The sequence below is a fragment of the Odontesthes bonariensis genome, chromosome 9, assembly GCF_027942865.1.
Source record: "Odontesthes bonariensis isolate fOdoBon6 chromosome 9, fOdoBon6.hap1, whole genome shotgun sequence".
In the NCBI taxonomy this organism is placed as follows: domain Eukaryota; kingdom Metazoa; phylum Chordata; class Actinopteri; order Atheriniformes; family Atherinopsidae; genus Odontesthes; species Odontesthes bonariensis.
Genome location: NC_134514.1, coordinates 35,144,931 through 35,170,198, shown reverse-complemented (window position 1 = coordinate 35,170,198; position 25,268 = coordinate 35,144,931). Strand labels below are relative to the sequence as shown.

Here is a 25,268-nt window from a genome sequence, read left to right as displayed (position 1 = left end):
GTAGCCTATGAATCAAACATGGAATGTGGAGCGTTTTTGTAACAATTCTGCTTGTGAAAATGCACAAAGCAAACTCGTGCATCATTCGGTAACCATGGAGACGGCCTGGTCCCCTCAGCTGGTCACTGATGAAGTTGACTATATCAGCAGGATCACTTCGGTGTAAATGCCTATTGAGCTGCAGTCGAGCCAGCCGTCTCCTTAAATGACGCGGGCTGATATGAAAGTTATCTCTACAAGGCAAACAGATTGTGAACACATAAAACACATATAAACAGGGGCGGACTGGGGAGAAAAAGTGGCCTCGAAAACCATCGGTAAATTAACTCGTAACATAATAACGACATAATTATCTCGTTATCTCGAGAAAACCATCAAAAAATGTTTATACGTACCACGTCCGCTCTGGGCTTCCGTAGATAAATCATCAGGATCTATTTGAAATATTATATTCTCAATGAAAGAAGTAATGTGGTAGTTAAATGTTATCGTGTCAGTCTGGAAGATGAGATGGTGGCTCCATGTATCAGTCTGACTGTATGTTGCGTGTTATAACCCAGTGCGTGTTTCCTTTCAGACCTTCCAGAAGGTCTAAGTGTTGTTGTTCCCCTCCTGCTGCTCGTCTCACTGATGTGTTTTTCTGCTCCTCTCTTCTTCTTATCTCCAAACCTCCAAACCCTTCTCCTCCTGTCTTTGTGTCTTTCCTCTGGGAAGGAGTATGTGACAGTCGGCCAGTTAAATCAGATGTATGGGATGCCAAAGGTGGAGTCATCCCCTACCTCCCCGCTTCGTCAGCCCCTGCAGCTTGGAGCAGTAGACCCCACCTTTTCCTGCCTCCCCTCTCCGCATGGCTCCTCCCTCTCTCTGTCTGTGGAGGTGTGTGTGTCCTTCTTCCCTCCTTCTCCTGCCAGATGTCCCAAAAACTCCAGTTTGTGATCCAAGACTTACCTGCCTGCTTTTCTTCTTTTGTTTGAATAATTCAGAGGCGTGGTTCAGTGAAATTAGGATTCAAGAAACAACGAAAACACAAGTTGCTGCAGCATTTTGACAGCTCTCCAGTCCTGTTAATCATTTTAGAAATGCTTCATTTCTGTAATGAGACCAGTGCACTGTCCCAAACAGTCATGTGGACATTCAAATATCAGGGACATGGATGCCTAATCAGAATACAATACACTGTCTGTGCAACTAATCCTAATCCTTTTTACAGTTCGTCCTACAAATTGGATATCTGTCCTATTTCAGCAGATCGTGTAAAACCAAAATCAACAGACTGCTGACGAGCTAACGAGCAGCAACATAACACATTCATAATGGGAACATTATGTTTGCAAAGTGAAGGCAAAATGCTTTTCTCAACATTGATTTATTTTTGCTTGTTTTCTAGCGTCTCTCTGGAGCCGCTTCATCTGTAACAAGCATTTGTTGTCACAGTTCCCACTGTGAGCAGCTCCTCCTCTTCTCTCACCAACCTTTTTGTCAGAGCACAATACGATGACGACACACTTTGGGATCGTCTGTATTTAGCAAGCATTCAGATGACTTAAAGGGCACTTTTAAGTGTGAATGTGTTTTTATGCACCGTGCCTGCTGAGCGTTATGTAGCAGAAATGTGGGACGCTGCTGCAGTCATTGCACTTAACCCTTTCAGAATTCTAGTAGTCGTGTTTCAACTGATCTGCCAACGGTGTGTTTACAGTGTGTCAGATGTTACATTTAACAAATGAAAGATTGGATTCTGTATCCGCTAGTGCCTAAATTCCTGCATATATATATTCTTTCCACATTCCACATAACCCACATTCACGCTTTTGATCCTTTTTGTGCATTATTGCTGCTGTTTCCTGGATTTACAATCAACACTTAATGGAGTGGCCTCTTATCTTTTGTGCTTTTACTGTTTCCATGCTAAAAGTGAATTTGAAGATATCAGTTTTATCTCCATCAAGGGAACTTAAAGTAATGGAAAAACACTGAAGATTATAGTTAATACATATCACATTAGCAACATAACTGTATTTAATCAGTCTGCTGTTCTCAGTGGGTCATTTCGAAGCTGCAACAAGGCAGACTTTACGTTTCAAACCTTCGGCAATAAAAGGGGCTAAAAAAAACCCAAACATCAATCTGGTGTTTGCGTGGAAGGTCGGAAATTGATCACCTATATGTGAAACAAATTTTATTCCTTAGATTTAAACTCGTTGTGCAACAGCAGGTTAGTTTGAGACTTAAAAAAAGAGAATTTGAAGTTCATCTTTAAAACTGGGTCATTGCAGCAGCAACTTCAACCACAGAAGAGATCTAGAAGCTGGAGGCTAAAAAGCATAATGCAGCGACAAAAGTAAAGTGTTAAACAGTTAGGAATCACTTTCAAAGTAAAACTTAATTACATCTTTTGAGGGTATATGAAACAAACGGTTCTCCCTCTGCTGTCTTTGAATACTTTCTAATTTCCTTTGTCTTCTCATTCTCCTTCCCATTCTCTCCCTTCATTTCCATCTTTCCCTTTGTTCTCTCTGTCTGCCGCTCCTCTTTGTGCTCTCCAGCACCAGTCTGAGACCAACAAGCCTCACCTTCCCAAGCTAGATTTAGAGCAGTGGTACCAGGAGCTGATGGCTGGCCCTAGCCAGGTCTATCCTCCCCCTCTGCCAGCCAAGTCGCTGTCAGGCCGCAGGCCTGTGCTGCAGGTAGAGGCTCTTTTCTTCTCTTCGCTGTTCTTGTGTGCTGTCTTTTTTCTGCCAGTCTTCAACCTGCTGCCGACTCACTTTAAGGAAAAGAGTTTAATGAGTGTGCTTTTAAGCATATAGATATATATATTAGGGCTGGGCAACGATTAAAATGTTTAATCTAATTAATCACATGATTTCCCTGATTAATCACGATTAATCGCATTTGTACGCACAATCCAAAAAGAAATCCAAAAGTAGTGTATAGCTTTTAGCATTTAGTTTTATTTTAAATGTGCTGCCATATGAATGAAAGTGCCATAACATTTGTTGTGCAAACACACTTTTAACATCAGCATCTTTCTGTAGTTTTTATGTAGAAGCCTCGCTCCACTGTCTGTTTCCTTGAATGACTTGCTGCTATCAGTTGTGTGTTTTGCCTTTAAGTGATATTTTAGACTGGAACTACTACGCTGAGAAGACAATTCAACTTGGCAGTGTTTACAGATGACTTTGGTTCTGTCGACTACGCCGTCTGGAAGAACTTTAAAATGAAAATGGCCGAGTAAAAGTTCCGTACCCTTCTCCATGTTTGGTGGATCCGCCGATTACTTTCTTTTTTCCGGTTCCGCAGCAGACAGCAACAGACTTTTACAACAATAAAAGCCTGTGAGCAGCAGACTTTTACAATAATAAAATAAATAATAAAACGGGTGGTTTGTGGCGTAGTGGGTTGAGCAGGCGCCCCATGTACAGAGGCTATAGTCCTCGCTGCAGCTGGCCCCGTTTCGAGTCCCGCATCGGACGGCCCTGTGCTGCGTGTCGTTCCCCCTCTCTTTGCCCCCTGCTTCCTGTCTCTTTTTGAACTTCCCTATCCATTAAAGGCATAAAAGCCCCCCAAAAATAATATTTTTAAATTAAAAAAAATAAATAAATAAGAAATAAAATAATTAAATAAAACCTGCGTTAATGCGTGATAAAATATTGCAGCGTTAAATAATTAACGAGTTAACGTGATAATAACGAGTTAACTCTCCCAGCCCTAATGTGTGTGTGTGTGTGTATGTATGTCTATATATATATATATATATATATATATATATATATATAATGATGATATGAATAACACACTTTATTATTCAAGATTCAAAGTTTTATTGCTATATGCCCAGTACTTACTTTGCTGTCTGCAAGAATGCCAGTCAAAGTAGTGAAAATATTAAATACAATACAAATAAACGAGAAAAATTATATATATATATATATATATATATATATATATATATATATATATTGAATAGTGCAAATCAAATGTAAACAGTTGGTAGTACACATGCAGACATGTAGTAGTTCGGAATTTATTAGCTGTTATGGAGTCTGATGTCAGTGGGGACAAAAAGAGTTCTTGAGCCTGGTGGTCCTGCATTTCACACTTCTGTACCTCCGGCCTGAGGGGAGAAGTGTGAACAGTCCATGTTGTGGGTGGGTGGGGTCTTTGATGATGGAGGCAGCTCTCCTGTGGACTCTGCGGTTGTAGATGCTCTGCAGAGAGGGGAGTGGAGTCCTGAGGATCCTCTCTGCAGGCGTTAGCGGTCCATGACAGCGGCACTGCCGTACCACACAGCGATGCAGCTGATCAAGATGCTCTCACAACACAGTCGTAGGGTTGAAGGATTAGAGTTGCAGTAAAAGAAATGACTTCACTTTAGCTATCAGACAACTCTGAACAGAAAACCTGTTAGAAGTTTTATCTTAATTCCAAATAAAAACAAACATTGTCATTTGAAGAGATTTTGCAGCTCACAGCTGTATGTTGCAGATTTTTAATTTGAGTATTTTAGTTCCTTTTGTATAAAACAAGGAGTTCATTACACTTATGGGGTCTAAAGTGTTTTGTGGAGACCAAATGATGTCCCCACATGTTTAAATTTTGGGGTGGTTTTAGGTTTGGGGTTAGAATTGGGTTGTGGTTAGGGTTAGTGTTATTCAGCTGTAATGCTTGGGGTTGAAGGTAAGGGGCAAGAGAATGCATTGTGCCAATAGTGAATCAACGCAAAGATAGAAAAACAAGTTTGTGTGTGGGTGTGTCTAACTACATTCTAAATCATGTGATGTCTCAAGACTCTTTCAAGTTTTTCCTGAAAGAAAAGCCTTAATTTGACATCATTAGCATGTGCTTGTCTTGTGGATTTCAGTTGTAGTTCTAACATGATTCTAAAGTCCTCCATCTGCCATTACATGGGTTTGTGATCTAACATATATTGTCTGTGCATCTAGTTATTCATTATGTATGTCTTTGTTCTTCTCTGTATGTTCCTGCCTCAGGTGTTCCGCTCTAAACTGGACAGCGATCCCGGCCCCTCACACCATCAGTCTAAGTCGGGCTCCGTGTCGCCTCTCCAGCACGGAGCCGCAACACTGGGACGCAACACAAGCTCCAAGGTAGACCACCAGGTCCATTTCAGCAGGAGCAGTGATGAGGTTTTCAACCTTTTTAAGAGTCAAATCTTCAAATATTTGATCTGCCCCAGCAGAGCCCCCTGCTGGCCGTCAGCAGCACTGGGAGTCTGCCCAGGAACCTGGCTGCAACCCTCCAAGATATCGAGACCAAGAGACAACTCGCTCTTCAGCAGAAAGGTAACTGTGCGGGTGTGCTGTTTTATCTTAGGACTCCAGTCAGACTGAACAGAAACATTTTGAAATACAGCAGGCCTTATCAGCAGGCCAGAGTGAGACATGAAAAAAATGAATGATTCCTTTTGTCTGATCTAAACTGTATAAAAGAAACTAAGTCATTGCAGAGATTCAGTAAAAAACGATAATGTTTAACATGTTGTGGAAATTCCTAACCCTTTTTACCTGTGTCAGCATTTCTATTGAATGGGATCTGAATAAAGCACCAAATGAGTCTCCTATGGGGACAGTCTGGATAAATCCCAACAGCAGAAAGTGCTCTGTCCACACAGATTCCACACACAGAGGAAGAAGGGACATGAGTACAATGATCAGAACATTTTACACGGAGTCTGAAGTTGTCAGATGGAAGAAGGAAATGAACAAAAATGTCGATATTAAATTTATTCAATGCTTGAAAAATCGCTGAACTTAAAAATACAGAATTTCCTCCAAAAAGCAAATGTTTCTAACAAATGGATAAAGACAGAAAAAAATAGTATTTGATGCTTACTATGCAACTTTTTCATGGTCATAAAATTGCTTGGCAATCATCAGATAGCTTGGCTGACCCGTTCTGATGAAAACGGTGACATTTCCATCTCCATCTGGTGGCCCTAGCCCGAAACAGCGCTTGCAACTTTGCCTGTGGCGCCGCATGCTTTGTTTACCTCTGGAAGTCTCGCGACACACGAGAGCCGAGAACTACTGCTTCACGGCAGGTCTAAAGGGCTCTGAGCCGAGCCAGGGAGCCTGATAAGACACACCCCCTCTCCATTAGCTGTCGACGGCTAAATTGAATGTGGTTAGCTTCTAGAGTAGTAATATATAATATGGCTAGACTGTCGCCTTATTTTCTACGGAGCTCCCCCTACAGCTTTGGGGTGTGTATTGCATGGTAAACAAACCCCGTATTACTGAAAGTTGCATAGTGCCACTTTAAAACTGGAGGCGGTGTTACTGTGATTTATGAGCTGAATTCTGAGATATTCACTGAACAAAATAATGGTTGTGTGCTTGAAAGATGGATGGAAACAGAAAAAAGAAAAACTCATTTTGATTAGAAATGCAGTGAAACGGAAAAAGTCCACCACAAATTGGTTTCAAAATAAGTGCAGCACAACTAATGAAAACCTCTTTGAATTGGTGTTGGCTGTTTGAGTTTCGCAGATTAAATGAAAAACTTTTGGGTGTCCCCTTTATACACTCACATCTTCAGTGTGAAGTGTTGCCGGCTGTTCCTCACTGAGCCGTGTGTCCATAGATGGCATCAGTGTGCCTTAGTGCTGTTTGACTAAGTGGATCAGAGCAAAGCAGTCTGTGCTTTACACGTTGCTCCGCTGGAAGTCTCCCACGGATGCTGGCTTTGGAAACCAGAGGTGGTCACATTTGTGCGCGTCTGCAGTTTTCTCACGTCTGTCCTTCTGTGTCTGTCTGCGGCTCGGCCCGTCCTGCACTACTGTACTGAAGAGTCCCAGACCTGCAGTCAGAACGCCAGAGAGGGAGGCTCAGCAGGTAGATGGATCAACGTGTCCAGGAGGGGATGCTCTCTGACTACTTCTTCATTTCTGTTCAGTGGAGTCCATCCATCTGCCGTCTCTTTAAAAATCACAGGCAGCGTCTGAAACAAACTGTTGCTCCTACAAACGGAGTCGTTAGGAGCAATCTTGTGTCCCTATAAACAAATACATGCACTTGTTTTATTTAATTTCAGCACCTTTATGGTAGCATGTGGGTTGTAAACCATCCAGACTAGATAGAAATAGAGATTTAGATTTGCATACAGCTTCCGGCAGCCAATCAGCAGACAACAAAGACTGAGAGGAACTTGAAGAAAAAAAAAAAAGTCTCATCCAAGACATTATCTAGTTTGACAGTTTACTTCTGTTGATTTATCCATCAAAGCTAACATTTACCAAAATCCAACGCTTGACTGCTGTTCATTTCAGACCTGGTCTTCACCCAACCTTCACCCCTCTCTTTCCTCTCTGGTGTCATTAACTCTTCTCTCCCCCAAATTTCCTTTCATCTTTTCTATGTCTCTAATATTGAATACTTTTTCTTCTTCCATCAATCTTGCATGAACCTGCTCCTGCTGGAGAATAAATCTTGCATGTTCTGAAATAAGCGAGCTCCTGCTTCGGAGCTGAGCTCCTTCCAGATGTTTCTGCCCATCATCAGCTGCATGGCAACGGAGATTTGAAATGGGAGAAGTTGGATCGATATAGAACTTTTTCTTCCTACTTGGTGGGACTAAAAGGCATTTTGGGCTTCTAATACTGAGCACATACTATGTGTGATGCATGGTTATGGTCTCGTAGGTTGTGGGTTTGTGCTGGTTCACATGGAGTAAGTCTCCACAGCTGGCCTGTTGTTTTGGATGGAAGACGATCAGACCTGCTCATTTGTTCATGGCCTAGCTTGCAGGGTGATAGTTCACTTATTGTTCCATCATCCACTTGAGATCCAAGCCAGAACAAATCCACTGATCAGATCTGGTCCTCCTGCCGACAGGTCAGCAGGTGATCGAAGAGCAGCGCCGTCGTCTGGCGGAGCTCAAGCAGCGAGCGGCGGCGGAGGCCCAGTGCCAGTGGGAGGCGCTGCACGGCTCTCAGACCCTCCTCATGACTTCGTCCTCCTCGTCGCTCTCCTACTCCCCCGTCATGGCTTACAGCCCCATGTTGAGCCACGGCTTTGTAGGCTCCCCTCCACTGGTTCACCACTCCATCCTGCACCACCAGCCTCCGTCTGCAGGAGAGCAGCCCTACGACACCCTGAGCCTGGAGAGCTCCGACAGCATGGACACCAGCGTGTCCACTGGAAACAATTCGGCCTGCTCACCTGACAACATGTTCGGGTGTGTATGACACACGAGTAAAACTTTCTGATGAGGGATTACACTGTTTGAATGTGATCTTCACTATCCGAGAAGAAGAGCCAAAAATATCACGATCCATTTAATGTATGAAGTATTAGAATAAGATGTACTCAATCAAAAGTGGCACACACACAGTTTATCTTCAGATTTGCCGTGAGTTTAAAGCATTTGTCCACAGGTCAGTTGATTTGAAGGCCATCTGTTTATTATTATTGTTTGTTTGCACTTTAATAAAACATTACAAACAAGAGTATATCACATAAAAGAAAGATATAGGATAAAATAAATAAATATATATATATATACAATAGATAATAAATGATAAGCTGCAATGAATCAGTGCTGGAGAGGTTAGAAACCCTGGGAGGGCTTATCGAGAACCTCACCATTTAAGATAAATAAACAAAATTAATCTTATCAGGATAAAACAACAAATGGATTAATGAGAGAAAAAAAGAATTTAAAACAACATCACACAAATCAATAAGCAAGCAATGAATCAAGAAATAAATTACAATAAATCACTAAATTGCAATGGCAACTATAAACAAAAAAGAGAAGAAAAAGTATTAAGACAGTCCCATAGAGTACAGGTGATCTTTGGTTACTGTGGCCAGGGTGTGTGCTCTGTAGAGCAGCCATGTTTAAATACATCCCACAGCTCTCAGGCTTAGTGGGGCTCGGGATAGGATGTGTGCTGTTATGAACAGTGCAGAGGGGGAGAAAGATGAAAGCTCACATTTATTGCTGCGTGTCACTGTTGTTAAGATTTTTTTTGTTTTATGTTGATAAGATTGTGTTGGAAAAAGACTCTTCTGTTTTTTTAGATGCTTTAACACACAGACTGACGCACTGTTAGAGTTGCCGCTCACGCTATGAAACGGTGAACTGTGTGTGATAACCGTGTTGCTGTGCTTGGCATCAGTGTTGGAGCAGCGGACGTGCTGAAGATTGAGGAGATGGAGAAAATGCTGAAGGAGGCGCAACTGGAGAAAGCCAGACTTATCGAATCACGGGTGAGCTCAAACTTCAAAGGGAAGGGGGGCTTTGGCATGAGAAGCCAGTTATCCCGAATCCATCCTCGATGACTAATGAGTCTGTGCCGAGCTCTCATCGATACCTTTGAGCTGAACATGAATTACAAAAATAAAAGTCATTCGACAGTTATCCATTTTTTATTGACCTTCAAAATGTCTTTACCTTTTTGTGCTCTGATGGAGAAGCTCGGTCGGATATACAAAAGGTCATTAATGATGATTCAATTCACTTTCTTCTCTCACATCTCTATTGTTGCCGTCTGTGAGGTTGTTACAGAGACGACCCTTTTTCACCTAAAAGTCCGAGGACTGAAACACTAAAGAAATGTGTACAAATGAGCATCATTGTTTAGGCCATATTTAAACTGAGTATTTGTATACTCATTTAATAAGTATAATAAGAACAACAATAATAATAGTAATAATAATTCATTTTATACGGTAAAAGTATAGTCCAATTTAATACAGTCCAATTAAGTTCAGTATGTTTATATAACGCCAGTATAACTGTTTGCATTTTTCAGAACATTTTCTTGTATTTTTCTGTCTCTTGATGTCCATATAAATATACAGACAGATGATAAAGAAAAAAACTAGAAGCCAACATCTTACCACTGAAAGACACTTCATGTCACTGGTCTATTGTCGTCGACTAAGCTGATTGATACTTATATAAGAAAAAGCTTTCTGTTTAAAAATTGACCACTGTTGCAGAGCTGCTGTGTCCAGAAGTGTGAGTTTGTGGAAGAATGTACATAAATATATGAATGGAGAGCTGGGAAAAAGAACACGGGTGCGCTTCGAAGCCGTTTCATAGATCAAAAAAATATTAAATGAACGCGATCGTCCCCCAGGAACGCGAGAGCCTGGCTCGCCATCAGATGCTGGAGGAGGAGAGGAGGCGGAGGGAGGATGCAGAGAAAAGACTGCAGGATGAAACTTTCCACCGGCAGCAGCTCGTGGAGAAGGAAGTCAAGATGAGGTCCAAGAACTTCTCTCAGGTTTGTGAAGTGAGACATGATTAAGTCTTCATTATGGAATGGATTAAGATTACTTTATGCATGGCAGATATGTGCTGGGCAATGATTAAAATTCAGTCAAAGTTGAGTGATATACCGATGCCGCTGTGGCTTTAAACCAGCCTTTCGACTCTTTTGAATATCTTCCTCTACTCTTATTACGAGGGCTGGGCAACGATTAAAATGTTTAATCTAATTAATCACATGATTTCCCTGATTAATCACGATTAATCGCATTTTTACGCAAAATCCAAAAATGAATCCAAAAGTAGTGTATAGCTTTAAGCATTTAGTTTTATTTTAAATGTGCTGCCATATGAATGAAAGTGCCATAACATTTGTTGTGCAAACACACTTTTAACATCAGCATCTTTCTGTAGTTTTTCTGTAGAAGCCTCGCTCCACTGTCTGTTTCCTTGAATGACTTGCTGCTATCACTTGTGTGTTTTGCCTTTAAGTGATATTTTAGACTGGAACTACTACGCTGAGAAGACAATTCAACTTGGCAGTGTTTACAGATGACTTTGGTTCTGTCGACTCCGCCGTCTGGAAGAACTTTAAAATGAAAATGGCCGAGTAAAAGTTCCGTACCCTTCTCCATGTTTGGTGGATCCGCCGATTACTTTCTTTTCCGGTTCCACTGCAGACAGCAACAGACTTTTACAAAATAAAAGCCTGTGAGCAGCAGACTTTTACAAAATAAAACAAATGATAAAACAGGGGTGGTTTGTGGCGTAGTGGGTTGAGCAGGCGCCCCATGTACAGAGGCTATAGTCCTCGCTGCAGCTGGCCCAGGTTCAATTCAATTCATTTTTATTTATATAGTGCCAAATACAACAAATGTCATCTCAAGGCACTTAGATAATAAAGTCCAATTACAATTAATTATGATTACGGTTCGAGTCCCGCATCGGACGGCCCTGTGCTGCGTGTCGTTCCCCCTCTCTCTGGCCCCTGCTTCCTGTCTCTCTGAACTTTCCTATCCATTAAAGGCACAAAAGCCCCCCAAAATGTTTTTTTTATTTTTATTTAAATTTAAAAAAAAAAAGATTTTTTTAAAATTTAAAAATAAAAATGCCTTAATGCGCGATAAAATATTTGTTGGCGTTAAATAATTAACGCATTAACGCGATAACTTGCCCAGCCCTAGCTGATACTAATTAAAGCGTTACCATCACAATGTAAACTGTCGTATTGTTGAACATTGTTGAATACAGTATCTACAACCAGTCCTGTATGTGGCTATATTCAGTTGTGAAATATTTAATTTGTCAGCTGACAAACCGTGTAATGTTTTTGTATGTATAACCCTCCCCTCTGTACCACAGTGGATGTTCACTCCCCTGTATTTTGTCCATCCAGGCCCGTCCTATGACTCGCTATTTGCCGATCAGGAAAGAGGAGTTCGACCTGCGCTCGCATGTCGAGTCGTCGGGCCACAGTGTAGACACATGCTTTCACGTCATCCTCACTGAGAAGATGTGTAAGGGGTACCTGGTGAAGATGGGAGGCAAGATCAAGTCCTGGAAGAAACGCTGGTTTGTCTTCGACCGCCTCAAACGGACTTTCTCTTACTATGTTGGTAAGATACACAACTCTTGTTCTTAAGTGTTTGTGTTTCAGAAAAACAACATCTGAGTTTGCATCTCTAAGCTCGTGGTTTGGCTAACATAACTGCTATGTTAAACAAAGTTACAGTAAGTTGGACTTGTCTGGATGGCGCTCCTGTTTTTTTTTTTTTTTTTTTCTCTCGTTATTGTCAGTTAAAAATGTAGAGGTGATTGGGTTGATTTCAGCCTAAAGTAGTGGCAGCCAATGGTGGACAGCAGCAGGCAGCATCACATGTGCTGTGTGCCCCTGTTGTCTCTCAGACAGGGAAAGACTTATATTAGGACATTTTTTTCTTCTTTTCTTTAGTTAAGATAAAAAAAATCTGATAGCAATAACTGGTCAGTGGTCAGTTTATGCTTCTTTGCAACTTTAGTTACACAAACTGTGCCACAAAAGAATGCCAAGTTTCCACCAGCAGTGTATGGTAGAACATTGGTTTACCAAGTCTTGCTTTGAGTCCCTTTTAAGCCTTTATAAACTGTGTCCAAAAGAACTGCCAACATCTGGATTTGGAGTACAGTGGGAAGGTTTTCAATCAGGGTTCACCCCTGCATCAAATGACTGGTGGGTATTTATTTGCTCCAGCTCCAGTCAGCATTCATGGGAACACCACACCTGGGGCACATGCTCATTTTCACTGAGGATAATGCAAGAGTGCTCACAGCATACTTTTTATTTACAGAAACAGATTATGTAACTCCGGGTCTGTGTTTGTTGTAGCCCTGTACACACTGAGGGCAAACCTGCCCAGACATGGGAAAAGATTCGATGGGCTCGTATCAGCTGGTGTACCCACATTTCTGAGCTCATTATTACAGTGAAATGTACTTAAAGTAAAATGACTCGGACTATTTTGCCTCTGTGAGTTGCACATGAAAGTTCACTAGGGCTGCAGCTGTGGAATATTTTGGTAATAGAGTATTCTATCGAATATTCCATCCATTGATCAAGTAATCAAAAACAAACAAACTTTTCCTTAATTAAAGCCCAATTATAAATATAAATGATTAAATGAATGATCCTACACCTTCAACATCTTCTGTCTCTTCCTCTTATTACTTTCGCTTTGCTGCGTTTGCTCATTTTCGGCGTCTGCCACTCTGTGCATCAACACTGTCCACACACGTTACCAAAAGCCTTCTTCCTCTTTGCAGGGAACGCATAGCATGGCCTGTAACGCAGGCATGTAACGCAGGCCTCTTCAAATGGCCCCGAACCAACTTCCATGTGGCTCAGCATATCGTTCTGATAGAAATTTGAAGCCTTCAGACATTTCTACATTGATGGAATAAATTCCTACAGTAGCACGGACTATGAATGCAACACTGGGTTACCTAGCAACATTAATCCCATAATGCAGCACGGTGTTGTGTTTTGAAGTTGTACAAGTAGAATTAGCGTCTTTTTCCACCCCAAAATAGAAAATTGACATCGAAAGCCGTAGGTTTAACCCCGCCTGGACGGACAAATACTGGTTTATTTTACCGTCGCATTCAAACGCAAAACCGATGTGTTGTAATATGTAATGAGTGTTGAAAGGCACCACATGGAGAAACAACAGAACAGAGAGCCTGTGAGTTGTGAAGTGTCAGAAACGTGCTGTGGATGAGTGGCAGGGAGAAGATGTGTCCTCCAGACCTTGAGCAGAATGACACGTTGTATGGAGACACACAGGGTTGTGTGATTTGATATGGAGCCTGGAGCTGTGGGGCACTTCTTCGCTGTCGAGCCTTTGAAGTCCTCAGAAGGTTCCACTCAAAGCTGCTTAAAGTGTACCTTGTTGAAAGCGAGCCAGGCACGCAGGCGTACTGAGATTACTTTGGCAGGGGTTGAAATGCACCCGGTGCCGCGCTCTTTGAGGAGCTCTATTGAGATGCAGCACTCGGCCTCGTCTCCTGACCTTGAACAGAGTAACGAGAGGTGACGAGCCCGAGTCACGAGTGCCGCTAATTCCTGTTAATCCGCCACGACCAGAATTGTCTTCATTTAGATGCAGTCAAATGAGATGCAAATCTTTGAATGCTAAAGAGGTCATTAGCAGTTAATAGCCGCGCGTTAAAAGGAAAGTGTTGTTCCTCGAAATGAAGCGCAGCAATTCTACCTACTGCTCTTAAGTTGGCTGGTGGAGTGTTTGTGCCTGGAGGTAGAGAGGGGTGTTGAGTTCCCCACTGGTTCCTTACTGCAGTTCTGCAGTGGGTGATGAAACAAACTGCAATGATGTAGCAGTGTAGTGTAAGAATGCAGTCAAGTCTGAAAATACAATGAGAAGCACCATGCTTTAAAAACAGAAAAAAAACTGCTGCGCTCGTCTTTTCCCATCCATCATCACAGACCATGAATTGGTCATATCAAAGTTTGGTTGCAGTTTTTTTTTTTTCTTTATCACGGGTTCGCACCGTCTTTATTCCAGGTGGCACGAAACAGCAGCGCCTTTGGCTTCTCCATCAGGTCTGTTGTTGGATATTTCAGTCTTTGACCAACAAATGTTGATTTCCTCCCTGCAGACAAACATGAGACCAAGCTGAAGGGTGTGATCTACTTCCAGGCAATAGAAGAGGTCTATTACGATCACCTCCGCAGTGCCACAAAGGTAACGGACTCCTTCCTCTCGTTCACTCCCCACTGTTCCCACCATCCCATGTTCTCCTCCACCTCGGCCATGTTGGGCTCATTCTGTGCTTTGCTTCGCGTCTCTCTGTTTGTGCTTTTGTTTTGGCCGGCCGTTGTCACAGAGGGGATTTTTCAACTTGAATATGACCGGTGTGTGTATTGATGGTGTGTGTTCAGCCATCTACCCCTGACTGAGCTCGGTGTGCCCAAACTGTTTGTGCCACATAGAAGACGAAGGGTTTCTGCCTGTGGTTTAGATCTAGTGAGAGACCCGAAGCCTGAAATCCTTTTGGAAGTACAGAGTGTGACGCTTGTCAGTTTACAACTTGAATTGCTAATCCTGCTCGTTGCCCCTCTCTGTCTGTCCCAGTATAAACCAGTGGAGTGGTGACAAATCAACAGCTTCCTCATTCATGCATCTGTGCACCAACACAAAATAAAGTTTATATGCTTACGGTGCTTTTAAAAGGCTGAGAAGGAAGAACAAAACTTCCTGTCTGTTTCACTTTGTCCTTTAAGTATCGTTTGTAGTATTCGGCCACATCTCTATTCTTAAGAGTTAAGGATGCCCGTTACTCATCTTTCCATTTTCAACGTAAAGCTGAGCCGCTGTCTCGCCATCATCATCTTTGTGTGCGTCTGATACTCTGTCGCAGTGCACCACACTAACTGCGTGGCTCTGATCAACTCTGGAACTTTGATTTTTACTTGTCACTCTCAATGTTGTGTGACCCAGAGGAAAACTTTAAAGTCGGGTGCACTTAGCAGAGATGGAGGCATCATGTTTTAGTGAAGGAGATGTGATGCAGATGTTAGGATGACACATTTCCACCGAGCTCCTCCAGAGCTACACTTTCAGAAGGAAAACTAGCGACAAAGACGTCCATCTATCCATCCATCCATTTTCTATACCGCTGAATCCGTCGATCGGGTCGCAGGCGGGCTGGAGCCTATCCCAGCAGTCAATGGGCGAGAGGCGGGGTACACCCTGGACAGGCCGCCAGTCCATCGCAGGGCCGCGACAAAGACGTATTAAGTTGATTTTAAGTTTCTTTTCTTTTTTTAATGTTAATTCATATATTATATAAAGTACTGTTTTGTCAGATTGTCAATCTGCATCTTTGTTTTGGTTCACTACACTTTTTTTTCATGGCACGTTTGTGAGAATTCTGACCTCTAGGGGGCACTACAACAAGCTTCAACATAACAGAACATTAGAAAACCGTTGCTGTTTGGCTGTGTTCCAAACCGCATACTTCTGCTACTACTCATACTACTCCTACTAACTTTTTGAGTTAGTAAGCGAGTTTGAGTAAGTGGAGAAGTTCCCGGATGCATACTAGATTCTCCGAAATGTTGGGTATGCATCATGAGGTTACTACTCATACTCAAACTACCCAGGATGCAACGTAACGTGACTTCGCCGATCGTTTCAAGCTAGCTACAACGAGGAAAGGTTCACTTCCTGTTTTCAAAACAAAAGCACCAATTGTATCGTAATGGCTTTCCCTATGATAAAAGGCAACGGGTATTTTATTTTTGTGAAAATAACCGGAAGTGCTTTGCTCATTGCGGCTAGCTTTAGTAGCGCTGAATTTGTGGGAACAAAATTGTAAACAGCCGGTATTTTGTCAGATTTTCAACCCGTTGGGGATCTAAACGACTACTTTCTCGCCTGAAAATGTTTCAAATGTTGCTAAAGTTTACAGAGTTCAGAGCTTAAGAGAAATCAGCTTCAGGCCGGCTGATTTCGGCTCGGGCAGGAGCAAAATGCATTGTGGGTAAACACCCTGGATACTGTCTGATCGATCAGTATGTAGTATGCGGTTTCGAACAGCCCATGTCTCCTCCAGCTTGCTGTGTACTTTTCTCGTGTGCTGTTTGGTAAGCTAACTAGCTTAAAGCAGAGCAGAAAGTAAAGATGGAAACTTCAGCTAAGCTCCCGGGCCGTGTTGAAGAACTTAACTTTAAAAAAAAAGCTGCATTATCTGGGAGTTCTGTTTTCATATTAACACGGTCGTTGTGACCCACTGAGACACGACGGTGGGGATTCTACTCACACGTTCCCACCACACTGTTGAGTTTGATGTCCCCCTTTTCTCAGAAGTGCAGTTGGGATTCTGCTACAGGAAACGTGCACTGCACTTTGGGAAGGGCTCAACTCTAAACTTTCATGACTCGGTGACACAGAATTTGTCCAACAGTCTGACGGTGCTTTTGTCAATCTGTCCTCCAGAGCCCCAACCCGTCACTGACCTTCTGCGTGAAGACCCACGACCGCCTTTACTACATGGTGGCGCCCTCTGCGGAAGCCATGAGGATCTGGATGGACGTGATCGTCACTGGAGCCGAGGGATACACACAGTTCATGAACTGAGAGCACGGCTTACAAGCCAGTGGCTTCGGCAGGGACTCGCATCACACATCTCTACTTCCTGTTCTGGTCCAGCACGGACACCACGCCTTGTTACGTTTTGTTTTTAGTCTCACACCTTGATTTCACTGTGCAGATGTTTCCATCCTCACATTCTCTGTGATTCTGTTTGGATGAAAAAAAAGGGAGTCTTTGATGGACACACATACACACACTTCTGTATATAAAACCAAAATGTATAACTGTCAAAGACTTTTCAAAGCCTTTCTATATTGCCAAATGGAGATCTAGTTGTTACTCTTGAACATTTTGTATTATTTGTTTCCTTTATTTCCTTTTTACTTTCAGAGAAAATTGCCAAATGACATGATGCCAATGTTTCTTTTCTCGAGTTTTCCATCACAGTCGTGCTTGAGTGTAGACATGAATGGTTTCAATGAATCTTCAATCAAAGGCTGTGATTATGAAAGAATATATTTGGAAAAAAAAACTAACTGTATCCAAGAGTATGAATTGATTTGTGAGGAATGTTAGAATTGAGGCCGTCAGCAGGGACCGAAGAGGATGTCCGAGTCCAGCACGTTCATCTTTAACAGTGAAACACGGTAGATTACTGCACTCTCCAAGGTCACAACAGCCGCCTCGCCTCAGCGTTGCACATCAAACAGCACCCAGAAACTCATCCCACTGCTTGCTTCTTCACACTGACTTACCAAAGTTAGAAGAGGAATACTGTTGGACTTTGCCTCTCAGGAGTTCACTGCAGCTCTCAGTTAAAGAGTCCAGAGGCTGCTCATTAATCATATTTAGTTCCAATTACGCTCAATAGGGGCTCTATTAAACACATAAAAGTAAAATACTTGTGGAATGCACTCATATGGTTCAAAGCTGATGAGACTGAAACCCCCCCACACTCACAGCACATATATAGGTAAAGTCAGAAAAGAACGAGTTTAGTCGAGCATAAAGATGGATGCAGTGGAGAAAATGTCCCGTCTGGCCTGTGTGCTGGGGTTAACAGGTGCTTAAGGACCTCAGTTCCATTTTTTTTTAGTCAAACAGAAAGCTTGTATTTTCATCCATTTAATCTTTTATTGAATTGGTCGTCTTTTAAGTCTGAATGTGAAGAGTTCATTTCAACAACAGGAGCTTTGTGCCCGGCAGCGAATGACTGACCAGCCTTTGTGCTCGCCGGGCTGCCTCCCAGCTTTTTTTTTTTTTTTTTTTTTTTTTTTAAGCTTGTGGCTTAGTTTAAAGGTGGTTAGCTTAGCAACGCAGAATGGCTCTGACCTATCTATCGGATTTATGCCAATGTATTTGTGGTTGAAGATTCATTTTGAGCGTTCAGTAATAAATTGGCTTCACTGCTCAAATGACACAAAAGTGCTCAAAATATCAAACCAAATCAAAGAAGTTTCTTTTTCACTTATGACAACTTTGGAGTGGGACTTTTTTTTTTTTTTTTTTTTTTTTAATTTTGAAGAATATTTTCCTTTTCAGTTTTAAGCCAGGCTAAACAAGCAAGACTCAAAAAGGATTTGAAGTCACCAGTGGTCAATTCATCACATCAACTTGAGAACACAAAATACTCAGAGGCTAACTTCCAAAAAAAAAACCTGTAAATTGGTTTCACCAGAGTTGCCATATTCTCAGTGTTCTCGTGAACAGTTGAGCATAAATGTCTCGCTGTATGAGGCTGCCATGTTGCCAACTGAGGCTGCAAACTGATGTGCATGTTTGTGCACATGAACAAATTAAATTCATCTATTTGCCAAGTAGCCTTTAGCTAACTTGAGGATTTGACTTCACTGCTGAGAAGCAGCCAGCAGCAACCACGGGATCAACACAAAAGACTAATGCAATTCAGAACCGTGCCTTGACCGTGTCTCGTCATGGATGCCACGTGCATCGCAGCCTCACTCGGCTACAATCACAGAAATGCGTTTTACTTGGCGTTTCTGAGCTGTCGCACAGTTTTCTGTGGAGCTGGGGAGACACTTGCCGGAAGCGACATTACAGGCTGTTAAACCAAAGGCTCTGGGCACAGTGGGGATCAGTGTGGTCACTGCTGAACTCTAAATGAATCTTAAAGGGAAATTTCACCAAGAAAGGTACAAGAGATGGTTGTATTTTTGTCTCGTTTGGCTGTTGGGAGGGCATCACTACCAAAATTTAAGGAAAAACTACCTCAATGTCATTTTTGTTATTTTGGCTTTTACCCTTTTATAAATGGCTTTTGTTTTATGGTTATGGGCACTTGCCTTCCTAATGATGGACAATTTAATTGTGTAATGTAAAATTAGAAGAATTTCTCAAGAAAAAGTAAGAAGACACTTTTTTTTTTTCATCTGACCCTTTAAAGTCCAATTTGCTGAAGTAGCATTTAAAGCTGCACCGACTAAAATGGTAAAATGTCCCTTATTTGATGTTAAAGAGTGAATTAATTGCAGTTAAAGCCCGGCCTGGCTATATTGAATATTGCAGTAAAATAAGGTTGGCAGATTTCTAATGGTTATCAAACCTTGAATCTAAAAAAAAAAAATTAAATAATACATCTACGATAATAATGAACTGACTCCTGATCAGTGACATCCTGCTTTGTGTCCCCACTGTGACCTGAGGCCTTCATGCATGAGGGTCATTCTGTTGTAAGATGTTGATCATCAATGTGTTGTTTTTTGTCAGTTTCTTTTTTTTTGTGTGTGTGAGAAAAGAGGACAAACTACAGTGCGATTTATGGAGTACACGGAACTGCTGTTGAGTTTCATGTTTCAGTACAGCAATGATATTTATGGTTGTGGTGCCTGAGATGGTGACATGTTTACTTCTAGAAAAGTGAAATAGACTAGTGAAATGACTTTAATATAATTTGCCCTCCTTGCCTTTATTGTTCCAAACTCTTCGACGCTGGCAGGGCTGTTAAATAATGGCTGTTAGTAGTAGGCGGTGTAGTGATTACAGTGATATGTTGAAAAGAAGAAAATCTAAAGTTTAAAGAAAATGCCTGAATGAAAGAAAATGTTGAAATGTAACGGTATTGTATGAAAAGAACAATTTTTACTTATTTTGTCATTGTAGAACTTTTATTGCAGTTAGATTTAAAATTGTACAGTAGTGACATATCAATCTACCTTTTTTATTTTTTACTGGTACAACAGAACACATTTGTAGGTGCACATGCACACAGAATAAATCACCTAGCAACCCCGAGAGCCTGTAGTTTGTTTTTTTTCAAAGAAACGGATTCACAATCAGTACACGGACCATACTGTGTAATTGGTACCCTGTATTTCTCATGTTCATGTATGAATAATATGGATTTTTTTTGTCAAATCTATTAAAAACAACTATCAGAGTCTCGGCTGCTTTCCTCAAACACTACACTACATGCAATGTGATGGACAGAAACCAGCTTAACATGTGAGATAGATGAACCAAAACCATGAAAAACTTAAGGGGAAAAAATAAAAACTTATAACCCACAATATAACACAGCAAAACAGAAGTTTAAAAAGAACACCAACGCACACCTACAACTTTCCTCGTTTGACTGATTTCTCCCACAACTGCAACGAGTCCCAGCACGGCTTTGCAGGTAGTGATTTCACAGCTGGTTGGTGGTGTCATCTGCAGAGAAAACACTTTCATTTTCCAACACATTTACATTCGCCGTCTGCACAGATAATGGGCTTGCAACACGTAACCAGTTTGAACTCAGAGCAAAAGATGAAGTATTCCAACAGTGCTATTTTTAGGAGAGCACTGAAAATATTGCAGACTTTAGATACATTTAATTGCAGTTTAAAATACTCCAACTTTAAAGTTCCTAACCCTTGTAAGGTCTTAACACTCTGTTTAGTCCCCTTTGTCCTATGGGTCAAAACTGACCCGCCCTACCAAAGCCCCAAAATAAAGCAACTTAATTGAATTTTAAATCCCAAATCTATTTTGTATGATGAAACCACCTGTTATTTATGTATTCAACTCAATTTAATAATTTTTATCATTTATTTTTTGTTACACAATACAAAAAGACAATCACCAGTTTTCAAGATTACACCTTTTTTTTTTAAACCACAAACCAACTGTCAGTTGGACCAACAGTTTTCTTGTTTTCTCAGTTGTCTTTTACATAATAAAGGTTTATTATTGCTATTATATAAATGTGAAGTAATTACTTCTAAATTAATTATATTGAAAGGGAAAAAAACTGAACTTGTTTCTGGTCTTTAAATGTTTTTATAATTCACGGGTCAAAAATGACCCAAAAGACAATCTTTGTGCCCTAGTGGTGTACAGCCCACATGGAAACATAAACAAAAATAAAGTCTGACTTTTTCTAATGATGGGGTCCCTTTAGGTAAAGTCATAATCATTTCAAGTTGGAAAAAGATAGTTTAAGGTATTTTTTCTACAGCTAAACATGGTAGTGGCTCACTTTTGACCCGCAAGACAACAGGAGGGTTAAATTTAAAGAAAAATGATTTATACTTTTTCCTGTTATATTAGTGTTTCACTTTGACAGATATCGACCAATAGAAGCCTGTGAGATTGTACTACATTGGATGGAGCACAAGAGGAAAATGAGAGGGATCAGTGTGAAGCTTCAGAGCTGTACGTACTCTCTGCACAGGGGGACGTGTACTCAGTGACCGCCTCATCACCTGAAATACAAGCGGAAAAACACAAGTGCATCCAGGTTAAAAATCAGGAGGGCTGGTGTGATGGAGGCAGGCTCCTTCTACTTGTAAAGATGTAAGTGGACATCAGAGGAGGCCATTACTTGTCTGGTAGTAGTCGTAGACTTTAACTACAGCTGGTTTCAGGTTTCTGACCCGCTGATCGTCCTCCAGAGTCACACTGTAGATCCGAGTTTCATCCCTCTTCAGCTGCAGGAAAAACACGAGTTTAATCACTTTTTCTTTTTGCAGATGGAATCGTGTGAATAGCAACATTCCATCTAGATGCATCCCATTTCACACACACACACACACACACACACACCCTCAGTGCTTCCCACCTCATCCAAGTAGATGTTAATGAAGCCTTCATCCACATCGACCCGTTTCACAGAGCTGTTGTTCTGTAACTATGACGACACACAGCAAATCAGCACATGTTCTTTCCAAATGTGAAAGCATAGAGAGTTTAATCAGTATAATGAACTGACCGGCTTCAGGGAGCTCTGATCCAGAACGTGTCCAGACAGTAGTTTGATGTTGATAATAACCATGTTGGTTTCCTCTCTCCTGCCCTGATACCTGTAAGAGTCAAACACCACAGCAGCGCTCACGCTTTGCAGCAGCTCCAGCAGGGCTGCTTTTTCAACGCAAACTGCACGACAATATTCTAAATCTTGAGAATTTGTTTTATTCTAGGGCTGGGCAACGATTAAAATTTTTAATCTAATTAATCACATGATTTCCCTGATTAATCACGATTAATCGCATTTGTACGCAAAATCCAAAAATGAATTCAAAAGTAGTGTATAGGTTTTAGCATTTAGCTTTATTTTAAATGTGCTGCCATATGAATGAAAGTGCCATAACATTTGTTGTGCAAACACACTTTTAACATCAGCATCTTTCTGTAGTTTTTATGTAGAAGCCTCGCTCCACTGTCTGTTTCCTTGAATGACTTGCTGCTATCAGTTGTGTGTTTTGCCTTTAAGTGATATTTTAGACTGGAACTACTACGCTGAGAAAACAATTCAACTTGGCTGTAAAAACAGGAGTTTTAAAAAAAAATTCATTTTGAAATACGTGCTTTTATGTTGAAACAAGTAAAACAGGAAGTAGTGCCGGTTAGCTCCGTGAGCTTCACACGTGAGCTACAGCACCTGTACCGGTGATGTCCAACTTTAAAATGAAAATGGCCGAGTAAAAGTTCCATACCCTTCTTCATGTTTGATGGTTCCGCAGCAGAAAGTAACAGAATAAAACCTGCGTTAATGCGCGATAAAATATTTATCGGCGTTAAATAATTAACAAGTTAACGCGATAATAACGAGTTAATTCGCCCAGCCCTACATCATTGACTTTTACTTAAATTTACTTTACGTTTCAGTCAGTTCACATCTAATATGTCGTACACGACCGCAGATTACCTGACGTGCACAAAGAGGATGAGCTGTGGCCGGCTGCTGCTACATTTAGCCATGGTGCTTGTAGAGATGTTGAAGGAAGAGAAATCGGCAGGAGGGGGGATGTTGAAATGCATGGAGATCTGCAGAGACACATTGAACATCCCATTTCATACAGCAGATGTACACACAGATGTTGATCGGGCTCAGTCGTCTGTGGCCTCTGTGTATAACACAGCAGAGCATTAACAGTCAGCGCTATGGCTACTAGCAGGACAGTGGTGGTCCGGTATGGTTTGCTGAATTCAAACTTACTAACTGAAAAGAAGTTCTGTGGAATACATCAAAATAACCACTTCAGAAGAACATGAAAAACATCACATGAACATGCTGCTCAGTCAAAGTTGTGAATTCAAAAAGTGATATAGCGATGCAGCTGTGGCTTTAAACCAGCCTTTCGACTCTTTTGAATATCTTCCTACTGCTCTTATTACGAGGGCTGGGCAAGGATTAAAAGTTTTAATCTAATTAATCACATGATTTCCCTGATTAATCGCATTTGTACGCAAAATCCAAAAATTAATTCAAAAGTAGTGTATAGCTTTTAGCATTTAGCTTTATTTTAAATGTGCGTAGTGGGTTGAGCAGGCGCCCCATATACAGAGGCTATAGTCCTTGCTGTAGCTGGCCACGGTTCGAGTCCCGCACCGGACGGCCCTGTGCTGGGTGTCGTTCCCCCTCTCTCTGCCCCCTGCTTCCTGTCTCTCTGAACTTTCCTATCCATTAAAGGCACAAAAGCCCTAAAAATTATTTTATTTTTTTAATTTAAAATAAATAAATAAATAAATATTTATCAGCGTTAAATAATTCATTTGTTAACGCGATAATAACGAATTAACTTGCCCAGCCCTACTTATTACTTTAAAGTTTTTAAAATGCACTCTTAGTAAAAAGGCAGCCTTTCTCAGACACAGCTGCGCTTTTAAAGAAAAATGTTGGCTTTTGTTCTGTTGCAGCTAAGAATAATTGAGACAGAATTAATGGATGAGAATTTCTTTCAGGGAAAACTTTTCATGCCTTTTTTTTCTGCTGCTGGGTAACATGAGAAACTCATGAGCAGACATCAATATAAAGCTCATGTCAGTGTTTTCCTGCTCATTTAGCAAATTCCTGCTCATCGCCCCGTCATCGCTCTGGGGATCGTGAAGGGATACCTGTGCCAGGACGCAGCTCTGGCCTTGAGCGGAGACGGTGTACTCCCCGGGGATCTCGCTCAGCTTCTCCTCCTGGTACAGCAGCCTGTTGTCCTGATTCACCCTAAACTCCGTGTTCAGGCCTCCTAAAGACGTCACCGTCACCGTGGTGCTGCCCTCTGGTGTAAAGGTGGCAGCTCCATATTTGGCCAGGGCCTGGAGGGCCACCACAGTGTCCTGTAGATGACATTGGTTAAATGTGTGGCTTCGGAACGAGCTTCTCCAGAAATGTTAAACCTGTATGTGGTCTGGGCTACCTGTGTGGAGGAGAAGCCACCGTACGGGTTCTGCTGCTGAGTGAGCCAGCGCACGATGCCACTGGAGTAACCCAAAGCAAAAGCTGGCATGGGCGGATCGTGGAGCAGACCCAGCAGAACATAAGAGGTCATCTCCACCTCCAGAGAGTCCAGGCCTTTCCCAGGAGCTCCCTCTCTCTTCCAGTGGCGGGTGCTTCCTGCCAGCCACCACAGTGGAGTAATCCATAGAGACGTTAGCAAAGACTACATTTGTGAACTTCGTTTAAAAGAACAAAACTCAAATTTCTGATGAGAACTAACAGGAGAGATCATATTTCTCCAGTTTTAGCTTCTCTTCATTGGCTCCCTGTTAAAGCAATACAATGTAACTTCTCAAAAAGCCCATTATGGAGCTCCCCCTACAGGCTTGGAGGTAATGTACGGTTACACTGTTGTAAATACAACACCCTTTCGCTTTCACGTTTCACGTTTGTTGACGAACCGGCGAGGAGTCAGAAGGTGCAAGCTATGTCGACCGAGAAGGTAAGAGTAATTGTGGGAACTTAGCTGCAGCTTCTCGTACAAACGAAGCAGTACTTCTCGGTGTCTTTTTAGGGTTTTTTACTGATCCAAATAAAAGACTATTACAGGACAAATAAAATAACGACAAACAGTCAACTCTAAATATACGTTGTTTTTTCCTCACTCCTATTTCTCGTTCTAAATTCGAACCTTCAGCTGTTCTCAACTGACATACAAACAAAGAAACGCCCCCTTGTAGTCCAAACATGCAACACCAAATACAAGAACTAATCAATCAGGTCTAGAA

General features: G+C 41.6%; 2 protein-coding genes across 16 annotated transcripts in view; one reads left to right on the top strand and one right to left on the bottom strand.

The window, feature by feature from the left end:
• The window catches only part of phldb1b (pleckstrin homology-like domain, family B, member 1b), a 127,439-nt gene extending 107,215 nt beyond the window's left edge, over nt 1-20,224 (top strand). For 12 of the 14 annotated variants that reach the window (XM_075474128.1, XM_075474123.1, XM_075474122.1 and 9 more), the window contains 10 exons: nt 715-876; nt 2,547-2,687; nt 4,992-5,108; nt 5,201-5,303; nt 7,854-8,196; nt 9,143-9,233; nt 10,109-10,255; nt 11,636-11,855; nt 14,389-14,474; nt 16,731-20,224. In XM_075474128.1, coding sequence (XP_075330243.1) covers nt 715-876; nt 2,547-2,687; nt 4,992-5,108; nt 5,201-5,303; nt 7,854-8,196; nt 9,143-9,233; nt 10,109-10,255; nt 11,636-11,855; nt 14,389-14,474; nt 16,731-16,871 — 1,551 coding nt within the window. In that variant the 3' untranslated portion in view covers nt 16,872-20,224. The remainder of the gene's footprint in view (nt 1-714; nt 877-2,546; nt 2,688-4,991; nt 5,109-5,200; nt 5,304-7,853; nt 8,197-9,142; nt 9,234-10,108; nt 10,256-11,635; nt 11,856-14,388; nt 14,475-16,730) is intronic. The other 2 variants (XM_075474132.1, XM_075474133.1) reach the window with 2 other exon arrangements.
• The window catches only part of LOC142388636 (alpha-2-macroglobulin), a 53,492-nt gene continuing 48,154 nt past the window's right edge, over nt 19,931-25,268 (bottom strand). For both annotated transcript variants that reach the window (XM_075474135.1, XM_075474136.1), the window contains exons 29-36: nt 24,461-24,657; nt 24,165-24,380; nt 22,975-23,093; nt 22,039-22,129; nt 21,889-21,957; nt 21,652-21,757; nt 21,491-21,532; nt 19,931-20,495 (exon numbers count right to left, since the gene is read on the bottom strand). In XM_075474135.1, the coding sequence (XP_075330250.1) occupies nt 20,473-20,495; nt 21,491-21,532; nt 21,652-21,757; nt 21,889-21,957; nt 22,039-22,129; nt 22,975-23,093; nt 24,165-24,380; nt 24,461-24,657 (863 nt within the window). In that variant the 3' untranslated portion in view covers nt 19,931-20,472. The remainder of the gene's footprint in view (nt 20,496-21,490; nt 21,533-21,651; nt 21,758-21,888; nt 21,958-22,038; nt 22,130-22,974; nt 23,094-24,164; nt 24,381-24,460; nt 24,658-25,268) is intronic.